This window comes from Martes martes (assembly GCF_963455335.1).
Source record: "Martes martes genome assembly, chromosome: 1".
Classification (NCBI taxonomy): domain Eukaryota; kingdom Metazoa; phylum Chordata; class Mammalia; order Carnivora; family Mustelidae; genus Martes; species Martes martes.
The window spans coordinates 81,381,059-81,395,705 of NC_137888.1; the positions used below are offsets into that span (position 1 = coordinate 81,381,059).

General features: G+C 40.2%; 1 protein-coding gene across 1 annotated transcript in view; it reads right to left on the reverse strand.

Annotated features, from left to right (window-relative positions):
* The window catches only part of VEPH1 (ventricular zone expressed PH domain containing 1), a 228,603-nt gene that overhangs the window by 21,113 nt on the left and 192,843 nt on the right, over positions 1 to 14,647 (reverse strand). Inside the window, exon 12 of the mRNA XM_080818061.1 lies at positions 3,566 to 3,683. Within this exon, the coding sequence (XP_080674187.1) occupies positions 3,566 to 3,683 (118 nt within the window). The remainder of the gene's footprint in view (positions 1 to 3,565; positions 3,684 to 14,647) is intronic.

Here is a 14,647-nt window from a genome sequence, read left to right on the forward strand (position 1 = left end):
ATGATTATCGGAAACTGAATCAGCAATCAGAGGGATTGGAAATAGCTTTCACTGTAACTGTTTCCCTCACGTAACCATTTCCCACACATGATCACATCAAAGCCCCTGTTCTTTAAGTGGAATAAGTCAGCAGGGAGGAAGATATTATAACATTGTGAAATAATCGGTCTTGGAATTTCAAATAGTCCATATCCTTAAGTTGGATTTGCACAAGAGGCGGGAATTTCAGGTTCAGGAATTAATCTGCATTAAATCTTGGTTCTACCTCTTGGTAGCTTTGTGACCTTGGGGAAATAACTTCTTTGTGTTTCAGTCTCCTCGTCTGTAAAATGGAGTCAATAATAATGAGAAAAATGTTTAACTCATAGTTAGCATGATAAATGATAGTAACTATAATAATTTTGGGATCTTTAGCCTATTCTAGCCTTCATTTTCCTCTGAATTCATCTGTACCTAACTAGATTCAAAGTGCATTTTACTGACTAGTAGATATTAAATGCCTGTGAATTTCTGTATGTTGATAAGGGTGTTAGTGGGTGATAAGACTTTGATCTGAAGAAGGGAATGTACTTAGGTGACCACATAAGCCAGATGATCTGCTGTCAATTTCTGAATGAGTTCCATAGTTTAGGGTACAGTCTGTTAAGAAGGACTTATATTTTAGGATGTCTTTCCTGATGTCTAATTGAAATTTTCTAAATGCCTCATGTTTTATTCCTCACTTATGGAGATATTGAATAGCATCTTTTTTTTCTATACTGGAACAATGAATACTTGACAGCAATTGTTGTATCATTTGTCAGTACTTAAAAAAAAAAAACAAACCCAAATCCATTTTTAAAATTTCTTTTGCCTTAGACTCCATCCCTGCTTCTTTAAACCCCATCCTCTCTGAGGTTAACCCTTGTAAGGGGCATCTGGATCCTTCGGGGACATTGATTAAAACCCAGAATGGTAACAGGACTCAGGCACAGTATGTCAGGTGCTACGTTAGGGAAGTGGGCCACTTGTTTTATATCTACTGACTTCTCTCAAGGAGGAAAGAAGCACCAACCTCCATTTGCCAGATTTACAATGCACTGGGTATGGTATAGTGATATACTTGATTTGATTAACACATAACCACAGTTTTGAAACATCTTATTTTAACACTCGAGGCGTATCTGATGTTGCCATTCCCAAATATTATTCATTCATTCACTCACTCGGCAAGTATTCGATGCATGCTATAAATATACGAGAGTGTCTGCTAGACTTTTCCATATATGCTGGCTGACCCTAATTGGATTCTGAATCCTTTCAGAGTGGAGATTTTGCACCTTACTCATATTTTGTCCCAAGCCGCGGCCTGTTGAAGACATTCGACCGAGGCAACACACATCCATTATGTAAATGAACAGCGGGATGCAGGTGTTATGCTTGCTGTGCATAACCAAACAATAAAATATTTATTCCTAGTTATTTCTTGACCATATTTAGACTCACAATTGAAGAACATGAAGGCAAACATCGTCTCCATGAATAATGTGTTAGCGGTATTATGTCAGACCTTTCGTTTATATGAAACGTTTAACCCATACCCTTATATCAAAACAAGATGAGATCAACAACCTACATACATTTTTCAGGGAAGCGGGAGTTCTTGGTGAAAATTATAGTTTAAAATAAGATTTCATGCAGACTTGCATCCCCTTTTATGTAGCAAAAGGAAATGAGCAGAGAAATGTAAGCACACAGTTGTTTTTGGGGCCAAACATTTTGATTCAATATGTTCTGTTATAAAATATTTGGCCTTGTTTGAGTCTTTATTGCTGTGTGTTCTCAGTCTATATTTAACTGTGAGAAACACAAGTATGAAAGAGTAAATTGCAAAACGTCCTTTTCAAGTGTATGGCAGCGAATTTGAGAAAACATATATTAAAGGAACACTTTGTGTTTCTAACTTCCAGACCCTTCTCGGAGGCCTCCATTGGCCAGAAACGTTGAAATGTTTATTGAACTAAGGACTCAGCTGACTTGGAATGAGAATTCTTAAGGGTCTCTCAGAGCCACCTAAGATAAGTGCCTTACTTCGCCGTGTTCTCAAATAAACTTTCTTTCACGCCCTGTCTTTTTCATAGGGGAAGTCAGGTGTAAGTAGAAAGTTTTATAATGGAGACTTTCAATTCCCCAATTTCTTATTTGCCCAAATTAACTTATTAAAATCGGGGTGTTCACTCTGGCATCAGCTCAACGCAGACTCTGTAATGGGCCAACAATCTGCGCCTCACAGGGGCCGCCATCCTTCACTGCCAGCTTCCTCCAGCCACAACCTTTTCTGTGGGGGAAGACGTTTTAATTGGTGCCTCTCCGAGAGCCCCTCTCATCCCCATCTGGCCAAATAAACACACTTTTTTCCATTCAGCCTTACCTTCTCGGCAGGTAGCAAGAGAACAGACTTGCCACAATAGGTAATCTTTAAGAGGCCCCCAGATCCTAAAATGGAGGGAACGGGTATAAGGGCGGTGTGGGGGGGTGTCATCCATGGCTCTCTAGACAATGGATCACCTACAAAGTGGATTTACAACAGGGTTTGAACACTGTTCTCTTAGTTGAACCTGTAGTTCGTGAGCAGTGTCCGTGTTGAGAAGTCTGGGTCCTCTCAGAAGGCAAGTGAGTGATGAAATAGTCCATTTCCAAGGACAGCATAACTTTCTGAAGACAGACATATTACCGACCTAATTCCACTGGTCTGATTGGGACAAGCGTAATGAGGAGGCAGAGCGGTGGAATGTTAACCATGGCCCCTGGAGTCAGCTTGGGTTCAAATCCTACTCTTGTTCATTTATTACCTGTGTGATCTCAGTTAATCAAATTGCTCTGTGCCTCAGTTTCCCCATCAGTGAAATGGAGATAATGCTAGTACCAACCTGAAAAGATCATTGTAAATGTTAATGAACTATACCTAACACATTTAGCATAGGCTGGGCTCCTATTCACTAATAATTATTACTTTTAGGCAAGGTCAATAGACCGATTCCTTGGGCAGCAGAAAGAGAGTGAGAGGGCGAATAACAGCTATGAAGGTATTCCTCAAATCCTCACTCTTCAAAAGTTTCACTTTTTATGTAGCTCCATCACGAAACAGGAGTGTGAGGGATGACCCCGAGATGACAGGGTTGCTGCCTGCATTCACTCCCTCAGTCTGATCTCCTTCCTTTGGGGTTTTTAAGAGGTTGGTTGTTTTTCTCCAACCCTCAGGGTCACCTGGGCTGAAATGAATGCTTTCAGGGCAAAACAGCCTGTACAGCTTTCTTGATAAACTACATACAGGTAAGGTGTCGCTTCTCTTGCTCGTTTCTGGCTTATGTTTCTCTCCCTTTCCACATCTTCCCTTTCTCTCGCTCCCACTTTGGTGAGATACCTTTCCCAGCACAAGGCAGAGGTGATCAGGCATCCCTCTGTGCATTATTACAACGTAGGATGTGAGATGAAGACCAACGAGAAGTGCAGGACTCAGAGGTCCCTGTGAATCCCAGGGGCACGAGCGATTCTGAGCAGCATGTGGACGGGAGAGGTCTCTCACCGGTCGCTTTCTCGGGATTGTTGCACATGAAGCATTGCCACGCTCCTGCTGCTTCGCTGAAGCCAAATACATCAAAGAATCTCACTTCTTCCAGATGGAGCTGTACCTGGTCCAGATCCTGTTCCAGGAACACAAAGCACAAAGAACCCATAAGCTGATCTGCCTGCTACGTAGCATTCTGGGACTGAAAGAAGGGACATGGGCGTAGGGTGGCCAGTGCTCAGACTTGGTGCTAAGGACAAGGAGGGAGCAGTGAGAAAACCTCTCTTGGCCCATCCTGCATAACCGCAGCCATCTCAAACCCTTCCAAGGGAGTTCTCTGCAATGCGGGGGGCAGTGAGCATGGGCCGCAGGGTTGAGGGTGAGGCCTTGAAGTGACCCAGCATTTTCTTGCATCTAATGTCTGCTCCACACATTAGAGGGGTAAAAGGGAGGGGTAGCCACGTGGCAGTGTGATTGAAAGGAATGCTACGGGGGAGTTTGTCTTTTATGTACAGTTTGCGTAAAGTTGAGAATCAAGTATCCATATCAAAAAATTATTTTTGTTAGGTTGGCTTTGCAGGGGGCTGGTGCGAAATGTGTGGGAGAGGGCTTAATCCCTTAGCCCTTGGCTCTGGCACTGTTTCAGTTCTACCTTTTATCTTAAAACTACATGCAAATCTTGCATTATATTCCATGATATGGCTGTATTGATTTTAATGGAAAATGATGTCTTAAATTACTTATCAGTAAATTAATTAATTTCCCCCTCCCAATATCTGAATTGAATTGATGCACCAAGAAGACTGTCCTTGTCTTATGTGCCCCGTGGCATTGTGCCAATGCATTCCTGCTTAAGAGGCAGAGGAGAGAGGTTCCATTACACTGTAAATGGATGGAATACGATTAGCCTAACCAAATTAAATAGCTCTACTGTCCTCCTGAGGCTTTCCTATTATGTAAATGACTTGTAGCCTCTGCTACAGGGTGGTCAGAACCGCACTCTTAAAAGCTCGCTTTTCTAAGAGGGATTTAATGTCTTTGCCAGCTAGCCTTACACGTGCCCAGCTGACTGACGTGTTTGTCCTCTGTTGAGTTGAGATTTTATTTCCTTTCCTCTGGTCCACATGCTGTGATCTTCTACCCAGAGTAAGCCCGAGAGCCCCAGGAACGGAGGCACTGTGTGCACTGCTTCTGATGGATCTAAAATAGAGAATGGGCAAGTGGCTTCCTCGTTTCTACTCCAAAGTTCCTGTTTTCCAGGTCTGCATTTCTAGGTCTGCATTTCTTGGCAGAGGTGAGAAATATGCCAAACTCTAAGCTCCTTGGGAGAATGAACATCCACTTTGTTCAAAGTTGTAGTCTCAGAATCTAGTCCAGCATCAGGAATGGATTCGCAGCAACGGCTTGCAAGCCCAATGTAAAGTTTTCCAGTGACCTACGTGAAAGTATTATGAACATTTAAAGGGGATTATTTAAGAGCACATTTATATTCACTGGAACATAAACACAATGAAGGCAGGAATTTTCTCTGTTATAATGGCTGTTACGATCTCAGCACTAAAAATGCCTATCACATAAGCAAGCATTAAATAAATATTTGTAGAATAATGAAAGGCATAAACTGGGACTAGAAATAAATACTTTTCAGCACTCTTTATTAAGACCATTATGGCTTGTGTTCTGGGATTGGACATCTTGAAGGCTCAACATGCTGAATACAGCATTTTGAGTTGCTAAAGTTTAATACCTTTTTTTTTTTTTTAAATCATGTTCCCAAGATAAAGACTGAAGAAGCACCTGGGAGTTTTGCAGGTTTCAAAGGATGAAATCTTTATTAAAATTTATGGGGAAAAAGCAGATGTTCATAAATATCAGTTTCAAAACTGCTAAGTCTCTGAAGTCTATGCTTGGCCATTGGCATGCAGATCACTTCTCTATTTCTCACACAACTAGGGATCGATTTCTCATTCACCACAAACACCGCTAACAAACAAAGTACTTAAAATAACACGTAAGGGTTCCTTTATTTTTCCTGTTCTGAGACCAGAAATGTCCCAGGTTGTTGCTTATAATCCACATTTGTCTTGGCAAAAAGTTACTTAAAAAGTTTAGGACAGATGGTGAGCTACATCCCAGTATTCAAGCGCTGAAGTCAAAAGCAGGCTTACTTCTTCAGAGGATTAGGTGTTGTGCGAAGGGAACTGACTGAAGAAGGTGGATGGTAATTCTATGAACTGTTGAAATCAGCTGTAACAGCCAACTTTGGATACAGACAGACGGAATGCATGTAGTTCCAAATATTGTTGGAAAATCAAAGCAGAATCAATTACAAAATAAGCAAACAAAACCCATCAACCAGTAATACCTAAGTTTTTGGAGTTTTGGTTTCCTGACTGTGCTTGATGTCATTATTTCTCTCTCTTACTTATCTTCTTTACCCTTCTGGGTCCTATAGCTTTCCAGGCCTTGCCCAAGATTACTTATATGGCTCATTTTTTTTTTTTTTAAATACAAGGGAACTAAAATTGTTTTGTTTAAAGAATTATAAGCTTCTTTTAAAACAACTAGATTCCAGAAGAATAATAAAAAGCATGCATATCTAAGTATAGTCCCTCTCTGAGTATTCTAGTTCAATGCAATTATGGTGGACAGACCCTTGTTTGACACCCCCTCCGCCGCCCCCAATTGTTCCCCTCTCCTGGTATTCATCCCCTCATTTAATCTTTTTCCCTTACGTGTGGAAGAGACCTATGACTTGCTTCTGAGAAAATGGCAAAGATGGTAAGATACCAATCCCATGTTTACATTATTATGTGTACACACACATGCACCACATACACTGCTCACATATGCATACGCATCGCGCGCGCGCGCACACACACACACACACCCCTATCTTGTTAGCTGATGCAATTGGGAGACTCTCCTGCTGGCCTTGAGGAAGCAAGCTGCCACGTTGTGAAACACCTGTAGAGAGTTACACCTGGCAGGTAACTGTGGGTTTCCTCTAGGACATAAAGGCTGCCTTCAGCCAATAGTCAGTACGAGTCCCAGGTCTTTGTAGTCTTACCACCCCAAATAAATAGTAACTGCCAACAACCTAAGCACTTTTGGAAGCAGACCTTTCCCATTCAAATCTCCAAATGAGACCATAGCCAAACCAATATCTTGATTTTGCAGCCTAGGGAGACCTTGAACAGAAGACCCCATTAAGTCACAAGCAGACTCTTGACCCAAGGAAACTGTGAGATAACAGATGTTGTTTTAAGTTGTTAGGTTTTGGTAATTTGTTATGCAGCATTAAGAATCAATACTGAGGGGCGCCTGGGTGGCTCAGTGGCTTAAGCCTCTGCCTTTGGCTCAGGTCATGATCTCGGGGTCCTGGGATCGAGCCCGCATTGGGCTCTCTGCTCAGTGGGGAGCCTGCTTCCCCCTCTCTCTCTGCCTTCCTGTCTGCCTAGTTGTGATCTCTCTCTCTCTGTCAAATAAATAAATAAAATCTTAAAAAAAAAAAAGAATCAATACTGACATCGTGCCGTGAGGAAGGAAAGGTGACAGAGACCCTGTTGGCCAATTCTCGGTGAAAATGAGAGGGGTCACATTCTTCTGAGAACACTTTAAATCAGGCCTCAATAAAAAGAAGAACATGGAGGGAAAGAAATATAACCATAATAAAGATATGCTAAGAAAGATTTTCCTGATAAACACCATCTGATTCAAAAGGGTTTGTAGAAGCCCTTGGAGGAAAAATGATGTTTTTAAACAGCTGATGAAATGAACATTTCTCCAGTTTTTTTTTTTAATCATTAATGGGAATAGGAATTTGCAGAACTATATAAAAAGTCTCTTGCAAAGCCTCTTAGGGGAAAAGTAAGCCAGATAGCATGGAAAGATGAGAGGATATTTACAACATTATTTTGATGACAGTGACAGCATGAGTCAATGATATGGATTCCGTGAAAGTGAAAAGTGGCCTCTGGATCTTATAAAGTGGTCGATGTACTGTGAGAGGGTATGGGGAAGCAATTTTCCAGAAATCAGTGAAATCATACATCTGGAAGAACTTTAGGTTCTGGTACATTTAAATTCTGTTTAAAGCTATTTTTGCACAGATACAAAACATAGGATTGCCTCATGTGCTCTGTTTGCCTATGGTTAATAGGATCAACTCTGGGCGTATATTTCAAGTATGTTTTAAGAAATGTAAACAAGAGTTTTTTTTTCTTTTTTAACGATCTCTAATATTTGCATATAATAGGAGGGCCTTATGACCTTATGGTTATTTCTAGTGCATAAATTCTAACTCTGTGGAGTCCAGGGTGTGCAATAAACTTATTGAAGGAAAAAAAATTAATGAGGCATCCTTTTACCGTTTATCTCTATATTATTTATATCGTCCTACATTGTGCAAGCATAGTGTCTTGTAAGAAACATACTGTATGATGAATAAACCAGCAAAAGAAACTCTGAAGAATATTTGTGCTATAATTTAGTTTTTAAATTTATTTCAACTTCTGAAAAATATTACTATTGAATTTAACTTATAGCACTTAGTATTTATAGCACCTGTGTCAGGAACCAAGGATAAATGGAAGAAGGAGACATCATCCTACATTCCAGAATGTAAGACAGTAATGCACTGGGTCTATAGTGTTCCTCACAGAGGAAAGCTGGAATACATCTTTGTGTTTAGTTGTGGTCATTATTAAGCTTCTTCTCGTGTGACTCTTTTGGCTTTCAACTGGATTAAAGCCCCTCAGCAAGAAAACTTATTTAGTTATTATTTTTGTAGCTTCTGAAAGTACCAAGTATAGCGCTTTGCTCATATGAGATGTTCAGTGAATCTTTTATAAATTTTTGCTAATTGAGACACAGAGATTTTACCTGTAATTTATATCAACAGTAGAATTTAGAGTGTTTTTATTTTTTCTTTTCTTTTTTTTATGTAGGCTCCATGTCCAGCATGGAGCCCAGCGCGGGGCTTGAACTCACCACGCCCGAGAGTGAGACCTGAGCTGAAATCAATAATTGAATGCTTTTTTTTTTTTTTAAAGATTTTATTTATTTATTTATTTGTCAGAGAGAAAGAGAGAGAGAGAGCACACAAGCAGGCAGCGAGACAGGCAAAGGCGGAGAGAGAAGCAGGCTCACTGCCGAGCAAGGAGCCTGATGCGGGACTCAATCCCAGAACCCTGGGATCATGACCTGAGCTGAAGGCATCGGCTTAACCCACTGAGCCACCCAGGTGTCGCTAATTGAATGCTTAACTGACTGAGCCACCTAGGCATCTCAGCATTTCAGTTTTTAATTTTCCTCATCAATTATGCCCACTAAGCCCTTTCAGAACACATTTATTTAAAAAAAATACACTTACATTTCTATGTGTATTATAGGAATTCATTTCATTTAATTTTATAAAACAAGTTGCTAGAATAAAATGTTAATAACTGAAGAGTGCCTGTCTAAATCCTTCAATATAGCATGTTGCCTGCTTGTTCTCAGCTTTTCCAAATCACCAGTTCTCAGAAGATGTCGGTATCCGGAATCCCAGGGAAACTTGTTACAAACAACAAATACAGGTTCCAACCCTGGAAACCTAAACCAATTAGCCGGTGATTGTGCCTGGGAATCTGCATTTCTAAATAAATTCTCAGGTTATTCTGATGTGCAAGGACTGGGAGTTAATCCTACATCCTTGGAAACAGATGAAGATGACTGATTTGTTTCCATTAATTGGCATCTGAGGAATTTTTCCATCCTCGTGTGCGTATGTTCAGACTTCTCCACAATAGTTTGGTTTAAATGATAACATACACAATCGGTTGCAAGAGTAAAAATTCCCTTCTTGAAGATCAGAGACATTATTATTCCAAATTGTGCAACTTGGAAGGAAGAGAGGAGGCGTGAAAATTGAAGTTGTTGGGGCTTATTTGAAAGTTGGCGGAAACGCTGGGGTGAGTGGGGAAGGGGCGAGCAACAGGTGGGAGACAGACTGAGCAGAGGCCACAAGGGTGCTGCCCCAGAGGAATGCACAGTGTGATCCAGTGTTCAGTGTGGAAGTCACGAATGAGCTCTGTTCCATTGTTTCTCCTTTTTCTATCCCAGATTAATAAGGGAACTCTAGGTATACACGGGTATATGAGGTCAGTGTGGCCAGCTCCTTACCATCACTATAGATCATGAAACAAACTTGACTTTCATCCTATCCTTTGAGTACCCACGTGATGGGAAGAACTGAATCGTTTCTTGGCAAGTCATGGTAATTCTAACCATGGGTCTGGCTCCAAGTGGCTGGTTTGATTAATTTCACAGAGAGGCTCTCAAGAACTCTTTCATGTAAGAACCAACAAATATAATAGAATATTTGATTCGATTTAAAAAGTCAAAGTTTTCTCACTTGCCTAAGGATCATGAAAAAATAATGTGATTATAAAATGTTGGCAGTAAACATTACAAGTGTTTAAATAAAGAGGTTTTTGCAAAAGCTTATGTAAGTGTGTGAGTTGAGTGGAAACTAAAGGTGGAAAATTGGGTGAAGCTGTATATGTGTTTGATAAATCCATAATGACTTTCTTTAGGAACCAAATTTCTTCTAAAATTGAGTCCATTAAAGCCAACAAAGTATTTTTAATCAGAGTGGAAGCAAGGGCAAAAGATTACCAATGTTCAAAATGTCAAGAAAATTTGACATTTCTACAGTGATGGTAGCAGTAAAATGTAATCACTGGAACTGTTGGCGTGACAGCCAGCTTTCCCATGGGATCTCCTTTCACACTGGAAAGCAAAGAATTGTAGTGTTTTTTTCCCCTCCCAACTGATGCTTGCCATCTGCATGTAACAACTCTATACTGAGCATCTCACACCACAATGTCCAGTAGTCCCCCCTTATTTATGATTCCACTCTCCACAGCTTCAGTTCCCCACTGTCAACCCCAGTCTGGAAGCAATGATCCTCCTTCTACATCAGAGGTCGGTAGTAGCGCAGTGGTCCTCCGCCACACTGCGTGTGTCCTTCACCTTACTTCGTCTCGTTCACTACACATCATTACAAGAAGAACAGTGAGTAGAGCGTGTTAAAGTATTCCGAGAGACCTCATTCACATAAGTTTTATTATAGTACATCGTTATATCATTCTATTTCGTGATTAATTTTTATCGTTAATCTCTTTCTGTGCCTAACGGTAGGTATGTATAGGAAAAAAGCATAGTCTATATTTGGTTCAGTACTATCCATGGTTTCAGGCATCCACTGGGGTTCTTGGAACATATCCCCGAGGATAAAGCAGTGTGGGAGACTACTGTACTACCACATGGTACAAGACCACCGAGGGTGCTGATAGGAGCAAGCTCAGTGAAGGCGCTTTCTTCTTCTCCTCTGGAAATCAATTAGTGAGATAGCCATACTCTTCAGCCATGTAGGTTATTTTGTTGGGGGTGAGGTCCTTCTCTTATTTTTCTCTAGTTACCCCTAATACCACTCTCATTCCCAGATGTTCTTCCTACCTCCCCTTTATATAATCTCTTGCTCTTTGGGGTTTGATCTATTTCTTTGAACATGTCTTGATTCTCGAAAAATATGGAGCAATGTTTAGTGTATTTTTCATTTTCACAAATGATGTTCTGCCATGGACGACATTCTATTTCTTGCTTGTGTCTCTCAAGCTCTGCACATGGCCTTGTGTGTGTACTTCGTTTGTTGCCATCACTGCTATAGAGTGATTTCATAGTGCACATCCGACACCCCCACATTTTACTTAACCATTTCCCCAGCCCCCATCTTTGCATCTACACAAACCATGGGATAATCATTCAGAAGTGGAACTGCTGGAACACAAAGTGTGTTTAGGGCTGTAGAGAAAATATTTTTTTATGTTTCTGCATAGACTTTCTGGACAAATTTTACTAAAACTTGGGACTCGGGCTAAAAGAACAAGCTTGAGAAGTTGATTTATGCCTAATTAGAAACTAAGAGACCATCTAGAGAGATTTATCTTCCCAGAAATATGTGTTTACATCTCAAGGTGGTGATGAGACCCAGGATTTGGAGACATCTTTAAGCTTTGAAGCTGGAGATACTGGTCTTATACTCCCCTTGGAGAGATTTATTTACATCTCACAAGGTAGAAGAACCTAGAATCCTTCCCAAAGAACAACATTTTTTCTCCCCTTCTTTCAGATGAATGGGGCTGTTGGCCTTGCCCTATATAAGTATCCAGATCCATATTTTCAGGGTTCTTTTACCTATAGTACAGACCCTTGTATGTGTACGATGACACTGGGCTCTCATTGTGTGTCCCAGGGTTAATAACTGAAGCAAAGGGGAGCTGGTGAGGTTATTGGCTATAAGTCATCTGCTCTGCTCCAGAAATCTTGTTTGCACAAGACATTAAAAATTAAACATTATGCATATCTTTAACTTCACTAAGTTCTCTTAAATTACTTTCCAGAATGATCCAATTTACATTCCCACCAGCACAGTATTGAGAATTCCTTTTGTGCTTCACAATGGCAGGACTTTCTGGGCTCTGAAACTTCTGGAAGGATTACTATCTAACAGTCCTTTCTTATATCTGAACTAGGCCACGCATTTGGTGACCACAGTCATTGGTCCGATTGCATCGGGGTCTGGCAGTAGTCTCCAGTGACTCCTTAAACCAGGGGGACAATCAACCACATTTATATGGCAAACATGACATTTTTCTTCATCTTTATTGCCTTTCACTATCATAAGAAGCGTTCCAGGTTCTGGGAATCAGACCACCCTTTCTAGGTGCAATTATTAATACATTAGTACACATCAACATTTGGTTAGGGTCTAGTTTTATTTAAGAACTATCATTTTGTTGGTGTGTTTACTACTTGGAATTTATAAAAGGGCATAAAACTGACTCTGCTGTGGATGTGCGGAGAAGGCTTTGCTTTCCACGATGTGGGCATTTCAAATGTTTCCACTTAGTTATTCAAAGGTCAGAGCACAGCATTAAGCACTGATGAAGTAATAAGAGATCAAGGCAGATGTGATGTAGCATTATCCATAGAGAAATGGATAAAGTAAACTCTTGTCTGTCTACACAATGGAAAACTTTGTAGATACTAAAACGAATGAGCTAGCTCCACATGTCTGAGCAGATAGATACATTTTTAAAACATATTGGTAAGCAGAGAAAGGATATTGCAAAAGATATGTGCAATATGATAACACATATATAGAAGTTTAAAACAACAGTACCAAAACATCCATGGACATAATACACACCAACCTCCAGAGAGTATTTGCAACAGTTTCTTTCTTTTTGTCAAGGGGAATATTTGAAGTAAATATAGAAGAAATGTAAACATCTCTTCTGTCTTGTGGTGGGAATGGGCATCATTTTTCTGCACTTTTCTGAATTTATGAGCTATTCATAATTTAATAAAAAATAAAAGTGAGGCAGAGGACACAGTTCAATGAAGCAGAAACTGGCCAGAGTTATGATCTGTCAGAAGAAAGTTCTGCAGTTGGGGTGGGGGGCTTCTTTAGTAACCCTCAATTCCCTCATAGGGAAGTCCCCTTATTTTGCCTGTGTGAGGCTGGCCTTGGAGGTGAAGATCAGTAAAGGACCGTCACTTTTTCCGGATTTTTGCATTTTATTCCATGTGCATTTAGTCTTGTTGGGGGAGAGGCTCCACATTAAAGCTTCTTTTAATCTGGCTTTTTGAACTCAGAGATAAAGAGATAAACAGGAAATGCAAAGTGTCTGATTTCAAAGTTTGATATCACATTGTTTTGTTTTAGAAAACAAACAAAGCAAACCTAAAGCATGCTAACCCCAGCTTCCATCATAGGGAAATGTTATGGAATGGCTTAAGTGACCAAGTGATACTTAGAAATAAGGGTATTATTTTGTTTTATTGTTTTTTGTTTTTGTTTTGCTGGAGAGTAGCATGGCAGAAAGAAGTAAGGGTTTGGAACCAGAAGATACGAGTTTGAGTCCTGCCACTGTCATTCACTAGCAGGTCTTGGGAAATAATTTCTTGGTGCTTTCAATGCACTTCTCCATCTGTAAAATGACTGTGATCCCTAAGCTGTCTCCTGCAGAGACTTGCTGCTTCAAATAAGTTCATGGGTAATTGCACCACTTTGTACACTGTAGAGAAATAATACAAAGTACTGATAACGATGGTGATCAGAACAAAACGAGATAAGAAGCTTTTTTTATGCATATAAAATATACGGTTTTTTTGTCTCTTAGCTAGATAAATATGTAAATATTTCTGAAATGAATGGTTTGTTTAAGAAACACTGATGTTAGGCGCCTGAGAAACATATTTTGTTTTCTAAAAGCAAGTAACATACTTATCTGTCTTTGTTAGTTTGTTGTCAAACCTCAGAATATTGGACGTAATAAGATGCAAACATAGAAGGATGTAATGCAACGCGAATACTTGAAAGGGTAGTAATGCCATGTGTATTTTTGATGGGGCTGTAATGAGATGTACAAACAGGAATGCACATAGAAATGTGCATGGGCAATAGTGTAATGAGATGCATAAATGGAGGGCTGTAATGATAAAGCATTTAGGGGGCATGTAATGTGATTTATAAATGGAAGCATTAAATGGGAAGGGTGGAAAGGGCAGGTCGTGATAAGAAGCAGAAGGAAAGAATGCAGTGCTATGCATGAATGGAGGAACTAATAATATGTGCACGGTGAGGATGTAACGAGATAAAAATGGGATGGCATAATGAGGTTCACAGATGGAGGCATGTAATGAGCTGTGCAGAAAGGGAGGAATCATGACAAGCATAAAAGGAAGGATTTACTACTATGAATAAAGAAATGGGCATAAGAAGATGCGAGCACTGAAAGGACGAGCAAAAAAAAGGGGGGGGTGACATTGGTAAGGGGATGGGAACTAACAAGGTGGGCAAATGGAGCATGCTAACGAGATGCTGAAATTGAAGGATGCAATGAGGTGTGCCCATTTGGGGCATGATTAGACACATAGATAGGCCTATAATGAGGTACCTGGGCCCTGATCAGACACAGGCCACAGCGTTCAGTTCTTATGAAGTAGGTGAAGATGGAAAATATTCAGAGCAGGGCCATAAAGATATCT